The 14461-nt window shown below is 49.5% G+C and overlaps 1 protein-coding gene across 1 annotated transcript; it reads right to left on the reverse strand.

Annotated features, from left to right (window-relative positions):
* Nucleotides 1-4579: 4579 nt before the first annotated feature.
* On the reverse strand, nt 4580-9157 carry LOC121462943. Its single transcript, XM_041674919.1, is given in 6 exon segments — nt 4580-4635; nt 4638-5564; nt 5567-5943; nt 5945-7475; nt 7478-8017; nt 8020-9157. Coding segments are annotated over 6 exon segments (4569 nt in total).
* Nucleotides 9158-14461: the final 5304 nt, after the last annotated feature.

Below are 14461 nucleotides of genomic sequence, written 5' to 3' on the forward strand. Positions count from 1 at the left end.
AGGAGATGCCTCTTGGTGGTGAGGAAATGACTATGGAACTGCATTTGAGGATATTATGTGTAGGCACCCCAAGTTTCTGAAGTGATTTCTCAACTCGTTGTAGGTGAATTAGAAAGGCAGAATGGGGGCTGGAGATGGCTCAGTGGTTGAGAGGACTTGCTCCTCTCACAGAGGACCCAGGACAGTTTTCTTTTTTTTATTTTCTTTTTTTTTAAATATTTATTTATTTATTATGCATACAATATTCTGTCCAGACCTCATTACAGATGGTTGTCAGCCACCATGTGGTTGCTAGGAATTGAACTCAGGACCTTTGGAAGAGCAGGCAATGCTCTTAACCGCTGAGCCATCTCTCCAGCCCCCCCAGGACAGTTTTCTAGCAGCCACACAGAGGCTCCCGGATGCTTATGACTCCAGTCCCAGGAAATCTGAAACTTACTTCTGGCATGTATGTGCTACATATAACAGGCAAAACACTCATATCCAAAAAAAAATTTAAATATTTAAAATTTTTGATGAAGGCAGAATAAATCACTGTAGTGTTTATTTTAAAAAGAAAACATATTTTAAGAAGGAAAAGAATGAACTGATATGAATTATTTATGATCATTTTGCAATCGGAAGATCCAAACCTTTTTAATTATCTTTAGCATGTGTGTGCACGTGCTGTGTGTGTGTGTGTGTGTGTGTGAGAGAGAGAGAGAGAGAGAGGGAGAAGACTGGAAGAGTGTGTCTGATCTTCTATAGCTGGAGTTATAGGTGGCTGCAAGCCACCCAACAAGCCACCCGACATGGGTGCTAGGAACCGAACTTGGGTCTTCTGGAAGAGCAGCAAGCGCTCTACTGCTGAGCTAGCTCTCTAACCCCTCTGAGTGCAGTGAGCTACCAGCCAACAGCAGGCACTGGTGAGCTGAGAAGGAACTGAACTGAAGGAATTGTGGTTCTTGGCCTGTCCTCCCTAGTTAGGGCTTACATTCTGCCGTGAAAGATATTGTGGGTAGTGAAGCCAAGATACTTCTTCAGAATTTTTCACACACTGAGAAAAACTGGCAATGTGTATTTTTGTTATCCCTTGTTCTCCAAACACCATCTGATGGTTTAATTTTCTAGAAAGGAGAATCTTAACACATGTATTTGCTTCTACTCATAGCTGTATTTAACAAATCAATGCCCTCACACCATCCTGCCTCTCAGTTTGATATACAAGAGTCAGCCTCAAAGCCTTTGTCATCATCTTGCAGCGATGATATTTGGTATGTACTCACAGTGCCTGGTTAGCATATTTTGCAACATAGGTTAATCATTTGCTGGTCGTGTTGAAAGACCCTCGACGAGGACCTTTTTCGGGAGGAGACCTCCCCAACGCCAAGGAACAGGCCGAGACTGCACGGATGCAAATCGCAAGAGGTTTATTGAGTAGACACAGGTACCTGCGGGCAGCAAGATCTCTCGGAAGACTTGCGCACCTGCCAACTGGAGGGCGGGCTTCTTATAGGGGAGAGCAAAAGCAAGCTTACAGAAGCAAAAGCGTGGTTATTGGTCTACTGGAATGAGGCGGGGGCATGAATGGTTTCCTCTCTCAGCATGGGTGTCAGCAAAAAGCAAGTTTACAGAAGCAAAAGCGTGGTTATCGGAATGAGGCGGGGGCATGAATGGTTTCCTCTCTCAGCATGGATGCCTGGCAACAGTCATCCTGTTCCTATCTTATAGCTAACCTGCTTTGTTGATGTCCTATCTTATTGACATCTTGCCTTGCAGTCTTCCTATCTCTATCTCATAGATATCTTGCTCTCTCAAGCACATGGGATGTTCTTATGGGAGCAGGCTGGCTGCTGATCCAGAGAATTTTTTAAAAGCAAACAGGATGTTCCCCCGGGAGCATGCTAGCTGCGGGTTTTGAGGAGGGGGCCTGTAGGGTCTTTCATTTCCCCCTTTTTCTTTTTATTATTATTGAGTTAAATCTTTTACTCAAAGCAATTACAGAACCTTGGTATCTTGTTGTGGTAACATGTGATACTGATGGGTCAGTACTAGGGCCTGAATGACTCACAGCCTGTCTTTTATAAACTGGACCAGGCGGTTTAAGATGCAGGGCCCAAACAGGAGTATCAGAAGGAGGATAATCAAGGGACCCATCAAAGAAGACAATAGAGTTGTAAACCAGGGAGACTTATTAAACCATCCTTCGAACCATCCTTGTTGTGATTCGAACAGCTTTTGTCTCTGTCTTAACCTCTCTCTAAGCTTTGTCATATTGTCTCTCAACAGCCCAGTGTGGTCCGCATAGAAGCAGCATTCCTCTTTGAGTGCCGCACATAACCCTCCCTCTCGCAAAAACAACATGTCTAGCCCCCTCCTGTTTTGGACTATCTCTGAGAGGGAGGTTAATGACTTTTCGAGTGCGCTAACCGATTCTTCCAGTGCCTTGATATCAGTATGCATGGCTGCCTGAAGTTGTCTAAATTGGCTGGTCTCCATAAGAGCAGTGGTACCTGTGCCCACCCCTGCCGCTATTACCCCCATAGTGATGCCTCCCAGCAATAAGGCCAAAGTTAGGGAGGCTGGTTCTCTCCTAAATCAGGGTCTCCCTTCAAAATGACTATAGATGTATTCAGGATCATGGTATGTAACTTTGGGCCATAATTCAATTAGAACGCAATAATCAGAGGTTTCACTGAGCACAGCAGCTGAAACGCATGAGGTTAATCCAGTACTGCATGCCCAATAGGTCCCGTTGGAGGCAGCTAGGTAATAGGTTCCTCTGGACACCTTTTGGGTAGAGTTACATAAGGCCTGGTGGGTTTTGGGAATAGTCCCTATGCAAAGTCCTTGTCCAGATACTTCAGACAGGGTCAGCTTATGCTGGGGGATGGAAGTGCAGCTGGTGGGTGCAGAGGTTTGGTTGGTATAGTTACCTAGAACGGCCACTCCTTCATAGTAAGGGGGTCTTGAGACCAGACATAGCCAGCAATCTTGGGTCTTGTTCAGATCTGTGAAATTGAGAGCCAGATAGGCTCCTTGTACCAAGTTGAGTAGTCTATCCCCTGTTCCAGGTTGACAGGGAGACAGGGTAGTGATAGTAGTGGTAGGTGTGCTAGGGGTACTATTGCTGGCTAAGGGGGTCATTGAGGTATTATGATGTGCTGCTGGGGGTAAGGCTTGTGCAGGCTGAGAAGGGGATTTTTGTTCTGGTAGGACTGGATTTGGCCCTATTGATAGCTGAGGACCTACATTCATCACCTGTTGGGTTAATGAAAACATAGTGACAGGATCATATCCAGAACGGTATAGGCGCAATCCCCATGATTTGGGTCCGTCCCAAGAGGCCTTTTTCCCTTGCGTAGTGAAATCTAGGACTAAGGGGTTGCATCTACCTCCTGGGGTGGCGCCCTGGACATTGGTGGCGGTAGCGGTATCATAGCAGGGGCCACAAGCTTTTCCCCCCCGCAAGTCCAGGGCCCCCTTCCCCAGTACCCAGGTGTGGTTCCTCGTCTGAGCGTGATTAGATCCCAGGTGGAGGAGGGTTTCCAGTAAGCCTCCCCCGTCATTTCGCAACCCCATTGGGCACAGTAACCGTCCCCCAGCCCTCCACACCCCTTTTGTGTGTTTTGTCCTGGACAAACATAGAAGTCTTTGTTCCTGGTCCCATGCTGCCCCCCCCATGATGGCAGCCATATCTCGGGAATGGTTCCTGATCTGAGGGGTTCCAAGACTCTCCCACCAAATCACAAAGGTCAAACTACAGGGTTGGGAAAGCGTCCATCATCGTTCCCAACAGGGAGGTGGTATTGGCTACTTTTCCTGTCATGAGATTTGTAACCCTCCAGGTTACATTGAAAATCTGGTGCGGGCTATTTTCTTGTGTCACCATCCCCAGTTTTAGTAGGGCCCATATAATGGTCAAAGGGCCCCACGGGTAAGCCTTATCTTTAAGGGGTTTTGAGTGCGTTGGATTCTCCATGCTGGGGTCGCGGCGGGCTCCGCTTTCTCAGCAGTATGGGCGGCCTTCACGTGTGAGGCGTGGATCCAGGCTGCGATGCCGTCAACTTTCAGTGCCGTTGGAGTGGTCAGAAGGACAGTGTAAGAGCCTTTCCACCAAGGTTCCAAGTTTTTAGTCTGGTGTCTGCGGACCCAAACAGTATCTCCTATCTGGAAGGGATGCGGTACCACCGGCTGGTTCAGTTGGTCTCGGTAAGCAGCGGCGAGTGGCTTCCAAACCTCTCTTTGCACAATCTGTAACGCCTGTAAATGGGCTTCCAGAGAAGGACTGTCAGCAAAATCGGCAATGTTTGAATCAAAGAAATTTATAAATGGGGGAGGAGCTCCATATAGGATTTCAAAAGGTGTCAGTCCATGAGGCCCCGGAGTGTTGCGGGCCCTGTACAGGGCCAGTGGTAAGAGGAGCACCCAGTCTCTAGTGCCAGTTGCAAGCGTTAATTTGGATAAGGTCTCCTTAATTGTTCTATTCATGCGTTCTACCTGCCCTGAACTTTGGGGTCTATACGCACAATGTAATTTCCATTCGACCCCTAAGAGTTTGGCCACCAACTGACTTACCTGGGAGACGAAGGCGGGGCCATTATCGGTGCCTAAGACTTGAGGCATTCCGTACCTGGGAAAGATTTCTTCCAAGAGCTTTTTGGTCACCACCTTTGCAGTTTTGTGTTTGGTGGGAAAGGCTTCCACCCATCCTGAAAAAGTGTCTATGAACACCAAGAGGTATCTGTAGCCATATAGACCTGGCTTGACCTCCATAAAGTTGATCTCCCAATGTTCTCTGGGACGATGTCCCTGTACCCGAACTCCTGAACCAAGCTTGGTTCTGCCTGCGTTTACCTGAGCGCAGGCTTGGCATTCATCAGTCACTTTTTGCAGGGTTCCATCCCTGTTCAGGAGGTATTGGCCTGACTCCTGTCTGTCCAACAAGGTCTTCATCTTCTTTGGCCCCAAATGGGTCAATTTATGTAAGTAGTCTATTATTTTATAAGTATGTTTTGTTGGCATAACAATCTTTTCCTTAAAAACCCAATGTTGCTTTCTGGGGTCATATGTGGCCCCCATTTTCTTTAGGAGATCAATGTCCTCTTTACTATAGGGTAGCGAACTGGAGGCTGGGGCCTCTTCCGGGTTCATCAAGGGGAAAGCTTGGGAGGTCTTGGTTGATTTCATAGCAATCTCTCGAGCAGTGTCATCTGCCAGTCTATTTCCCTTTGCCTCAGGGCTATGGCCTCTTTGATGCCCAGGGCAGTGCATAATACTTAATTTTTGGGGCAAAAATAAGGCCTTTAGGAGTGCCAGTATCTCAAGTTTGTTCTTAATTTCCTTTCCTTCTGAGGTCAGCAGCCCACGTCTTCGATAAATTTCCCCATGTATGTGAGCCGTGGCGAAGGCATATCGGCTATTCGTATAAACATTTAGCCTCTTGCCTTCTGCCATCTGGAGTGCCTGGGTCAGAACGATGAGTTCAGCCCTCTGGGCGGAGGTGCCTGCGGGAAGGGCTTCTGCCCATATTACCTCAGTCTCCATTGTCACTGCCGCCCCCGCTCTTTGTTCCCCATTTGCCGGAAACTGCTGCCATCCGTATACCAAGTATAGTCAGCATCTCGGAGGGGTTGATCCGTCAGGTCCGGCCTGGTCCCGTGTATTTCCACAAGGATCTGGAGGCAGTCATGGTGTTCGGCTTCCTCCGGCAGGGGGAGCAAGGTCGCGGGATTAAGAGCGACCACAGGTCCGAAGTGCACCCAGTCTGTATCCAGGAGCATGGCTTGGTAATGAGTCATGCGGGCATTAGAGAGCCAGCGGTCTGGAGGCTGTTTGACCAGGGCCTCCACCGCATGGGGCGCCAGGATAGTCAATGGCTGGCCCAGAGTCAGTTTACCCGCATCCTTGGTGAGGACTGCAATAGCTGCTACCATTCGCAGACAGGGCGGCCACCCTGAAGCCGAGTTTCTTTGAGAGGTAAGCTACAGGATGCCTCCAAGGGCCCAGTTTTTGAGTTAGGACCCCTTTAGCGTAACCCTGTTTTTCATCCACGAACAAATCGAAAGACTTGGTAATGTCAGGGAGGCCTAGATCAGGGGAGGCTAACAAGGCTTTCTTAATGTTTTTGAAAGCCCTCTGTTGGTCCTCTCCCCAATCAAACATTGTTCCTTGTTTAGTTAATGGATACAAGGATGCAGCCATCTCTGCATACCCTGGGATCCAGAGGCGGCAGTATCCCGCTGTTCCCAGGAACTCTCTTAGCTGGCGGGGGTTCCAGGGGGCAGGAATGTTAGTGATAGTCTGTTTGCGCACTTCGGTCAGCCATCTCTGTCCATCTTTTAATTGATAACCTAGGTAAATGACTTGCTTCTGGCATATCTGAGCCTTCCTGGCTGATGCCCGATATCCTGCTTGTCCCAATGTCTGTAGGAGGGCCTTTGTACCCTCCTGACATTCTTTCTCCGAAGCAGCCGCCAGAAGGAGGTCATCTATGTATTGGAGCAATGTCAGGGCAGGGTACTGAACCCGAAAGTCTGCCAGGTCCCGGTGTAAGGCCTCATCAAAGAGGGTTGGGCTGTTCTTGAACCCCTGGGGGAGCCGTGTCCAGGTCAATTGACCCGAAAGTCCAAGATCTGGGTCCTTCCATTCAAAGGCAAAAAGGGACTGGCTCTCCGGATGCAGCCGCAAGCAGAAGAAGGCATCCTTTAAGTCTAATACGGTATACCAAACGTGGGATGGCGGCAGAGTGCTCAATAGGTTGTAGGGGTTGGGGACCGTGGGGTGTATGTCCTCCACCCTTTTGTTGACCTCCCTCAAATCCTGCACTGGCCGGTAGTCCCCAGTCCCCGGTTTCTTTACTGGTAAAAGGGGGGTATTCCATGGTGACCAGCAGGGAGTGAGAATGCCCTGATCCAGCAGTCTTTTTATGTGGGGCCTTATGCCTTGATATGCTTCATGGGACATGGGGTACTGCTTGATTGAAACAGGAGTAGCTGTTGTCTTCAATTGAATGATGAGTGGAGGTTGTTGTATAGCCATCCCCATTCCCCCGGTCTCTGCCCATGCCAATGGAAAGTCATTGAGCCAAGGGGCCATGTCAATTGTCTGTTGCTCCGGGGGCTCGCAAAGTCTATATTCATCCTCCAGCTGGAGGGTCAAAATTTGGAGGGGACCTCCATCTGGGCCCGTTATCTTAGCCCCTGTGTCCTCGAAATGAATTTGGGCCCTTAGCTTGATGAGGAGGTCCCTACCCAACAAGGGATAGGGACAGTCCAGAACATGCAGAAAGGAATGTGTCACCTTACCAGTAGCCAGCTGAACCTTCCGATTAGTTGTCCATCGATATCTCTTGCCACCAGTGGTTCCTTGGACCCAAGCAGATCGTTCGCTGAGTGGCCCTGAAATCTGGGTCAGGACTGAATGCTGGGCCCCGGTGTCTACTAGGAAGGTGACTGGTTGCCCCCCGACATCAAGAGTTATCCTGGGCTCAGGGGGGGCTCCTGGCCCTGAGTTCCCTAATCCTCTAAGGTGAGGAGGGAGGTTTGGGGCCTGGGCTTCCTAGGTCCTTTGTTCCTCCTGGGGCAATCCTTAATCCAGTGTCCTCGTTCTTTACAATAGGCGCATTGGTCTCTGTCCACCTTGGCCCTACGTCGTTCTCCCTTCCTATCTCCCTCTCTATTCTGTCCCTGAACCACGGTGGCCAACACCCTAGTTAATTCCTTGTTTCTCCTCTTGTCTCTTTCATCCTCCCGCTCTTTCATTCTCTGCCATAATCTTTCCTCTTTTTCTTCTGGAGTCTCTCTCTTATTGAAAATCTTCTCTGCCTCTTTTAGTAAGTCTTGTATAGTATATCCCTGGAGACCCTCAAGCCTCTGCAATTTGCTTCTAATATCCGGACTAGACTGCCAAATGAAAGACATGGATACACTTGTAGCTTGCCCTGGATCTTCAGGGTCATAGGGGGTATACATCCTATAAGCGTCCTTGAGCCTTTCTAAGAAGGCTGAGGGTGTCTCTTCATTTCCCTGTATTACTGCTTAACCTGGACCAAATTGGTGGGGCGGCGTGCTGCCCCTCGGAGACCCACGATTAGCAACTGGCGATAGAGGCGTAGGTGTCCCCTACCTGCAGCTGTGGTGAAATCCCAGTCAGGTCACGTCAGAGGGAAGGCCTCATCAATTTTGTTAGGCAAAAGGTTTGGGCTACCGCTGTCGCCTGGGACGTTTTTCCGAGCCTCCAAAAAGACTCTTTGCTTTTCCTCCGAGGTCAGCAGGGTTTGCAAGAGTTGCTGGCAATCATCCCAAGTGGGCTGGTGGGTGACTAAAATAGACTCAATCAGGTTAGTCAGCGTTATTGGATCTTTGGAGAATGGGGGGTTATGGTGTTTCCAATAGTATAGATCTGAGGCAGAGAATGGCCAGTATTGCTGTCGGCCGTTTGGGCCCTCTCTCAAGGGTAGGGCATGAGTAGTGGAATCAGAGGGTGGTTCGCGGCTTCCCCGGAGTCTTCCCGCCATGGGTGAAGGGGCTGGGGAGACTTGTGCAGGCTGTCCACCCGCCGCTGCAGTCTCTGGCCCATCCGGACTCTCTGGATCCTCTGGATCTGCATAAGGAGGGGGTTCTTCTGATAGAAGGTCAGTGAGGGGAGAGTCAGGGTTCGGAGGAAGGACGGGAGGGGGTGCAGGGGTAGGTTTCGGAGGTTTTTCTTTAGGAACCTTCTCCTTAAGAATGGTGGGGTATAGGGAAGAAGAGGGTGGGGCAGGGGAAGGTGCAGGAGGAAGAGGCACAAGCGGTTGGCTGTCCTGGGGAGGGGGAGCCTTAGGGGCTGTAGGGGTAAGAGGAGGTTGGGGTTTGTTAGAGATGTTATTAGAGATGACAAAGGGCTGGACCCATAGGGGCGGGTCACGTGCCAAACTTTCCCAGGTAACAATGTAGGCACGTTGATCCGGGTGTCCATGTGGTCCTGGGCTGAACACTTTTGCCTTAACCTGGGAAATAATATTGAGATTGAAAGTGCCGTCTCTTGGCCATTCTGCCCCAACAGTAGGCCACTTGGACGAACAAAAGATCACCCATTTCTTCTTTCGAACATCGACTGACAGGTTGTCGGCTCGGGCGCGGACGTCAGGCCAGTGGTCTAAAGTAAGGCTCAATGGGGTGGTTAGGGTTTGTCCCATCTTCTCAAAGAGAAGGGAACCAAATATAAAAACAAAAGAACAACAACAACAACAAAAAAAACCACAAAGACAGAGATAGAACAGATGCGCAGCGCAGCTCTGGCGTAAAACCGAAAGCAAAAACCTAAATGGAGGCTCTGAGGGTCCGGATCCCTCTCCTCCAACTAGAACCGCGTATCCTTCGGATACGGGCTGAGCTCCGAAGAATCGGGCTCCAGATGTCCTTGCGGACTGACTCTAATGTCCGTGGAACGTCTCCCAGGACTGCAGGGGAGAAGTCCCAGGCTCGTCAGCCCCCTTCCCTCCGCCAGGTACAGCGCACTCAGACCTGAGTGTACAGAATTCGACAAAGAACACGGAAGACCCTCAACAGAGAACACAGAAGACAACTGAACAAAGAACACAGAAGACAACTGACTCGGAGCTGGCCAGCTTACCTCCCGATGGTGAGTCGGTGGTCCCTGGGTGGGGGGGTCTCAATTCCCAGCCAATGCACCAAATGAAAGACCCTCGACGAGGACCTTTTTCGGGAGGAGACCTCCCCAACGCCAAGGAACAGACCGAGATTGCACGGATGCAAATCGCAAGAGGTTTATTGAGTAGACACAGGTACCTGCGGGCAGCAAGATCTCTCGGAAGACTTGCGCACCTGCCAACTGGAGGGCGGGCTTCTTATAGGGGAGAGCAAAAGCAAGCTTACAGAAGCAAAAGCGTGGTTATTGGTCTACTGGAATGAGGCGGGGGCATGAATGGTTTCCTCTCTCAGCATGGGTGTCAGCAAAAAGCAAGTTTACAGAAGCAAAAGCGTGGTTATCGGAATGAGGCGGGGGCATGAATGGTTTCCTCTCTCAGCATGGATGCCTGGCAACAGTCATCCTGTTCCTATCTTATAGCTAACCTGCTTTGTTGATGTCCTATCTTATTGACATCTTGCCTTGCAGTCTTCCTATCTCTATCTCATAGATATCTTGCTCTCTCAAGCACATGGGATGTTCTTACGGGAGCAGGCTGGCTGCTGATCCAGAGAATTTTTTTAAAAGCAAACAGGACGTTCCCCCAGGAGCATGCTAGCTGTGGGTTTTGAGGAGGGGGCCTGTAGGGTCTTTCAGTGTGAGGGTCCAATTGGGTAGGTATGCTTTTGTTTGCTGAACATGGCACCCCGACCTCTGCTGAGCAACTGGGTTCCTGAATCTACAAAGCTGCTTCTAAACTACATGGAGCCTTAGTAAACCACCATCCGATGTAGTGATGCTCTGGGTTTTCAGCTGTAACCTCTTTGCCTCGGTGATATAAGAGTGATCTTGGGAAGGGAGCTCATGCTGTTGCTGTTCTCAGTGGCTCCCTCCCCCTCTTCCTTCCTCTGCCTACCCACTACCTAACTACCAGCTCCTCAGCATGGAGGTTTATCTGTAGGTTTTACTTTCCCTGGGAATCGCCCAGGACATCTTAAGTCTAGTTTGGTGATGTCCTTGGTGTCCATGACTTAGACTCACATATCAGGAAGCCTGTCACACAGTCTTATTTACTTAATGCCAGCCTTGCTTTACTGTGTCAGCAGCCTCCTAAGCGCGAGGAATCTCAGCTGACTGCTCTATTGCAGTCCTCTCAGACCGGGACATGGGGGTGGGCACAGAGGACTCACTCAGGAAAGATGGAGAGAATGAATAAGGCCACCTCCGTGACTCCTTCAAGCTGTCAACTCAACCCAGGCTCAGGACATGGTCACAGAACACTCAGTCAGCCTCATCCCCTAGAGCAATGTCCATTAGTGCGCAGGAACCAAGGAGAGGGGAGGAGAGGGGAAGAGAAGGACCAAGCTGAGGGCATCAGTCCAAGCTTCTAAAAGACAAAAGCGTAGTCCTACCTGGGATCTGAGCCAGGGAGGGCAGGGGTGGGAACTGAGAGGAGCCAGAAGGGATCAGAAAGTCGATGAAAAGAGCAGCGTCCACACCGGGAGGCATTTAGCAAATGTGTCTCCTGCATGCCTGGGTCTTTGTGAGGCATGGATGATGAAGCAGAAAGCCTGCCCTCCTATAGCTTGCATGGAGTAGCAAGAGCAACTAGAAAGGAATTGGGCTGGGACGCAGCTCAGCGTTGCAGCGTGTGCTCACGGTTAAGGTGCTGGGTTCCACCTCTGGGCTTCCTCCTACCTATCACCAGTAAAGAAAACAGGGAGGAAAACTCAAGCCCAAGGCTCTGTTTTCTTGTACCTGGCCTTGACAGGTACAGTTTTCCAACAAGCCCTGGGGCTTGCCTCTAGGAAGTTGCAGGTGAGTTTTCCAGTAGGCCTGTACAGGCTCAGAACCTGCCCAAGCAGCTGGGGCACACTAGGTGGGGGGAAGGTTTGGTGATTAACACCCTTAACGCCTCTCTGATCACTGCCCTAGGACTAAAAATGTCCTGGGCCCAGCCCTTGGTTGTCCTAATGTCCAGTCAAATCTCAGGCCCTGCCCCTGATGTACGGACTTGGAGAAGGACAGCTGTCTTATCCTCTGAGGTGACCCCATGTGATGGAAAGGGGATGCTGGCTGCCTCGCAGAACCAAATTCCAAAGGACAGCACTCTCAGGGAAGCAGTCTAACACTCCCCCTAGCCAGTGCTGAATACTGAATATTGTCAGCAGTGTCCTTTCTTTGGGGGAATCAGGAGTGGAACAGGTATTGACCTGTTATCAACTCGTGAAAAGGAAGGTTTTGGAAAATATTTCTTCTGAGCTTCAATAGAGATTGGGTGTAATTCAGAGTATACACGAGATCAGTCTACAGTTGAGTGCATTCTCTAACACTTCCTGCTGGGCCCAGAGTTTCCTCGGACTGCATGAGAAGTGTAATGTTTACTTTAGGCCATTAGATGGCGACAGAGCAACCCACATAGGCAACCCCTCCACCTGCTGGCGTTAAGGTGCTCATGACATCCTGTAAGATCTAGGTCTAAGCCTGGGGTCTCCTGAGTTTGGCAGCCTCGTGAAGGCTTATGCTAGTCACAGCGCCAATATCCTGCTCCCTATCTGATCCAGCTGTGCACACTTAGACACATGTTCAGGGTCTCATCATTGGTGACAACTTGGGCTTGGAGGTCTGTACAGATGTTTCACAGTTTTCTCTTCCAAATGAAACAAACTACTCCACTGGGTATTCTCCTTCTGGTCAGCTTGTGATTCCAAAGCAAAATAAAATCTAACACAAGACTGGGTTTCAAAGTCTGTTCATGGGTAGAGTTTAAATTGCCAAGTTAAATATTTTCAAAACTGTGCCTAGCCAAGACATCTTTACAGTAAAGCAAATGAAATGTAAGCATTGCTGCCCCCTCAATTGCATGGACACTTTATGAAGATCTTGGGAGGGCCTGTGTCACTGTGCTCACATGGAAGCATGTTCTTATAAAAATGGGGGAGAAAAATTTAACTGCATTTTGTTGAAACAACTGCCCCTTTCCAGCCACCCTGTCCTCTGTCACACTTTCCTGGGAGTCATGGAGACAGTTTTAGGTAAGGGGGGATTTGACTAAGGGGAAGTGAGCTGGGACTGCAGAAAGACTGAATAGATGTATGGGTGTGGCTTGCAGTCGCAGTTAAATGAAGGCTGGTCATGTGGGAGTGGCTTCCAGGAATAAACACCCCATCCAGCTCAGACAATTTAATGACACTGTGACATGAAAACACAGGACCAAAAGGGATGAAGTGCGCAGAGCCATAGTCCACGATGAGGGAAATTCCGATGTGGGGAGATGGCTCAGCGGGAAAAGTGTGCAGGCTGTATACACCTGAGTACCTGGGCTTGGATTACCAGCACCATGTAAAGTTGGTCGTGGTAAAGCTTATCATGGGGAAGCACACTGTTCTTTAGCACTGGTGTAAGTAGAGATGGGTAGGGGCTGGAGAGGTGGCTCAGTAGTTAAGAGTACTTACTGCTCTTGAAGACCCAGGTTCAGTTTCCGTCATCCATCTGGTGACTCGCAACCATCTCTAATCCCAGTTTTAGAGAATCCAAGATCATCTTCTGACTACAGGCACATATTTGACACATAGACACACATGCAGGCAAAACACTCATACATGTAAAACAATAAATCTAATAAATAAAGAGTAATTTAAAAATAAACCAGGGGTAGGTGGTGGTGGTGCATGCCTTTAATTCTAGCACTCGGGAGGCAGAGGAAGGTGAATCTCTTGAGTTCCAGGCCAGCCAGAGCTTAACAGGAAAACCTGTTTTGAAAAACAAAACAAAACACCCCAAAACCCAAAAAGCAAAACAAGTCAGTGTGGCGGTGTGTGCACATTTAATCCCAGCACTGGGGAGATAGAGGCAAGAGGATCAGAAGACTAAGGTCATCCTTAGTTTGATAATTTGAGGTCAGCCTGGGATACTTCAGAGTCCATCTCCCACCTACCTCAAGAGAGAGAGAGAGAGAGAGAGAGAGAGAGAGAGATTGAGATTTTCATAAACTAGAATCTATCAGTGTCTGTCAGTACCACGAAGAGCAAGGACAGCCAGGCACAGAACGCGGCCGGCCACATGTTCTCTGCTCCTCACTTGCTATGTTCTGAATCTAGGAAAGACCCCAAGGCCATGTGTTTTTGTTTGTTTGTTTGTTTGTTTTTCGAGACCTGGTTTCTCACAACTTTGGAGCCTGTCCGTCCTGGAACTAGCTCTTGTATACCAGGCTGGCCTCCAACTCACAGAGATCTGCCTGTCTCTGCCTCCCAAGTGCTGGGATTAAAGGCATGCGCCACCACTGTCCAGCTTGTTTTGTTTGTGAGACAGGGTTTTTCTATGTAGCCCTGGCTCTCCTGGAACATACTGTGTAGACCGGTCTGGCCTCCAACTCAACAGAGATCTGCCTGCTTCTGCCTCCCCTCTCCCCAAGTGCTGGTATTAAAGGCATGCCCAACTATACTTATGCCCAATGTCAAGGCCATGTGTTAAATGCTAGGTTTCCTCTTGCTGCTACTGGGAAGTGGTGGAGTCTAGTGGGAGATGTTATGATCATAGGAAATATGCCCTTGAAGGTGGTAGTGGGTTCCCAGCCTCCTCCTCCCTTCCTTGGCTTCCTTGCCTTACAGGGACCAGCTGTGCCCTCCCAGACACGTCCACCACAGTGCACTCCTCCCCACCTCAGGCCTAATGCACAAGACCAGAACTCCAGAAACCCCAAGATTTTCTCTCTCAACAGCAAGCCTGGTTTGGGGGTGCTGAGGATCAAAGGCAGGACTTTGTACAGGCTAGGCAAGCACTCTGCCAGTTGAGCCACACCCCTAACCTGCTTAATGTGTTTTGGTGAGCAGGTTTTTGCTTTTATATAGCT

Source organism: Microtus oregoni, unplaced genomic scaffold (assembly GCF_018167655.1).
Source record: "Microtus oregoni isolate MIOR12 unplaced genomic scaffold, Mior012 000025F_ref0000491, whole genome shotgun sequence".
NCBI lineage: Eukaryota > Metazoa > Chordata > Mammalia > Rodentia > Cricetidae > Microtus > Microtus oregoni.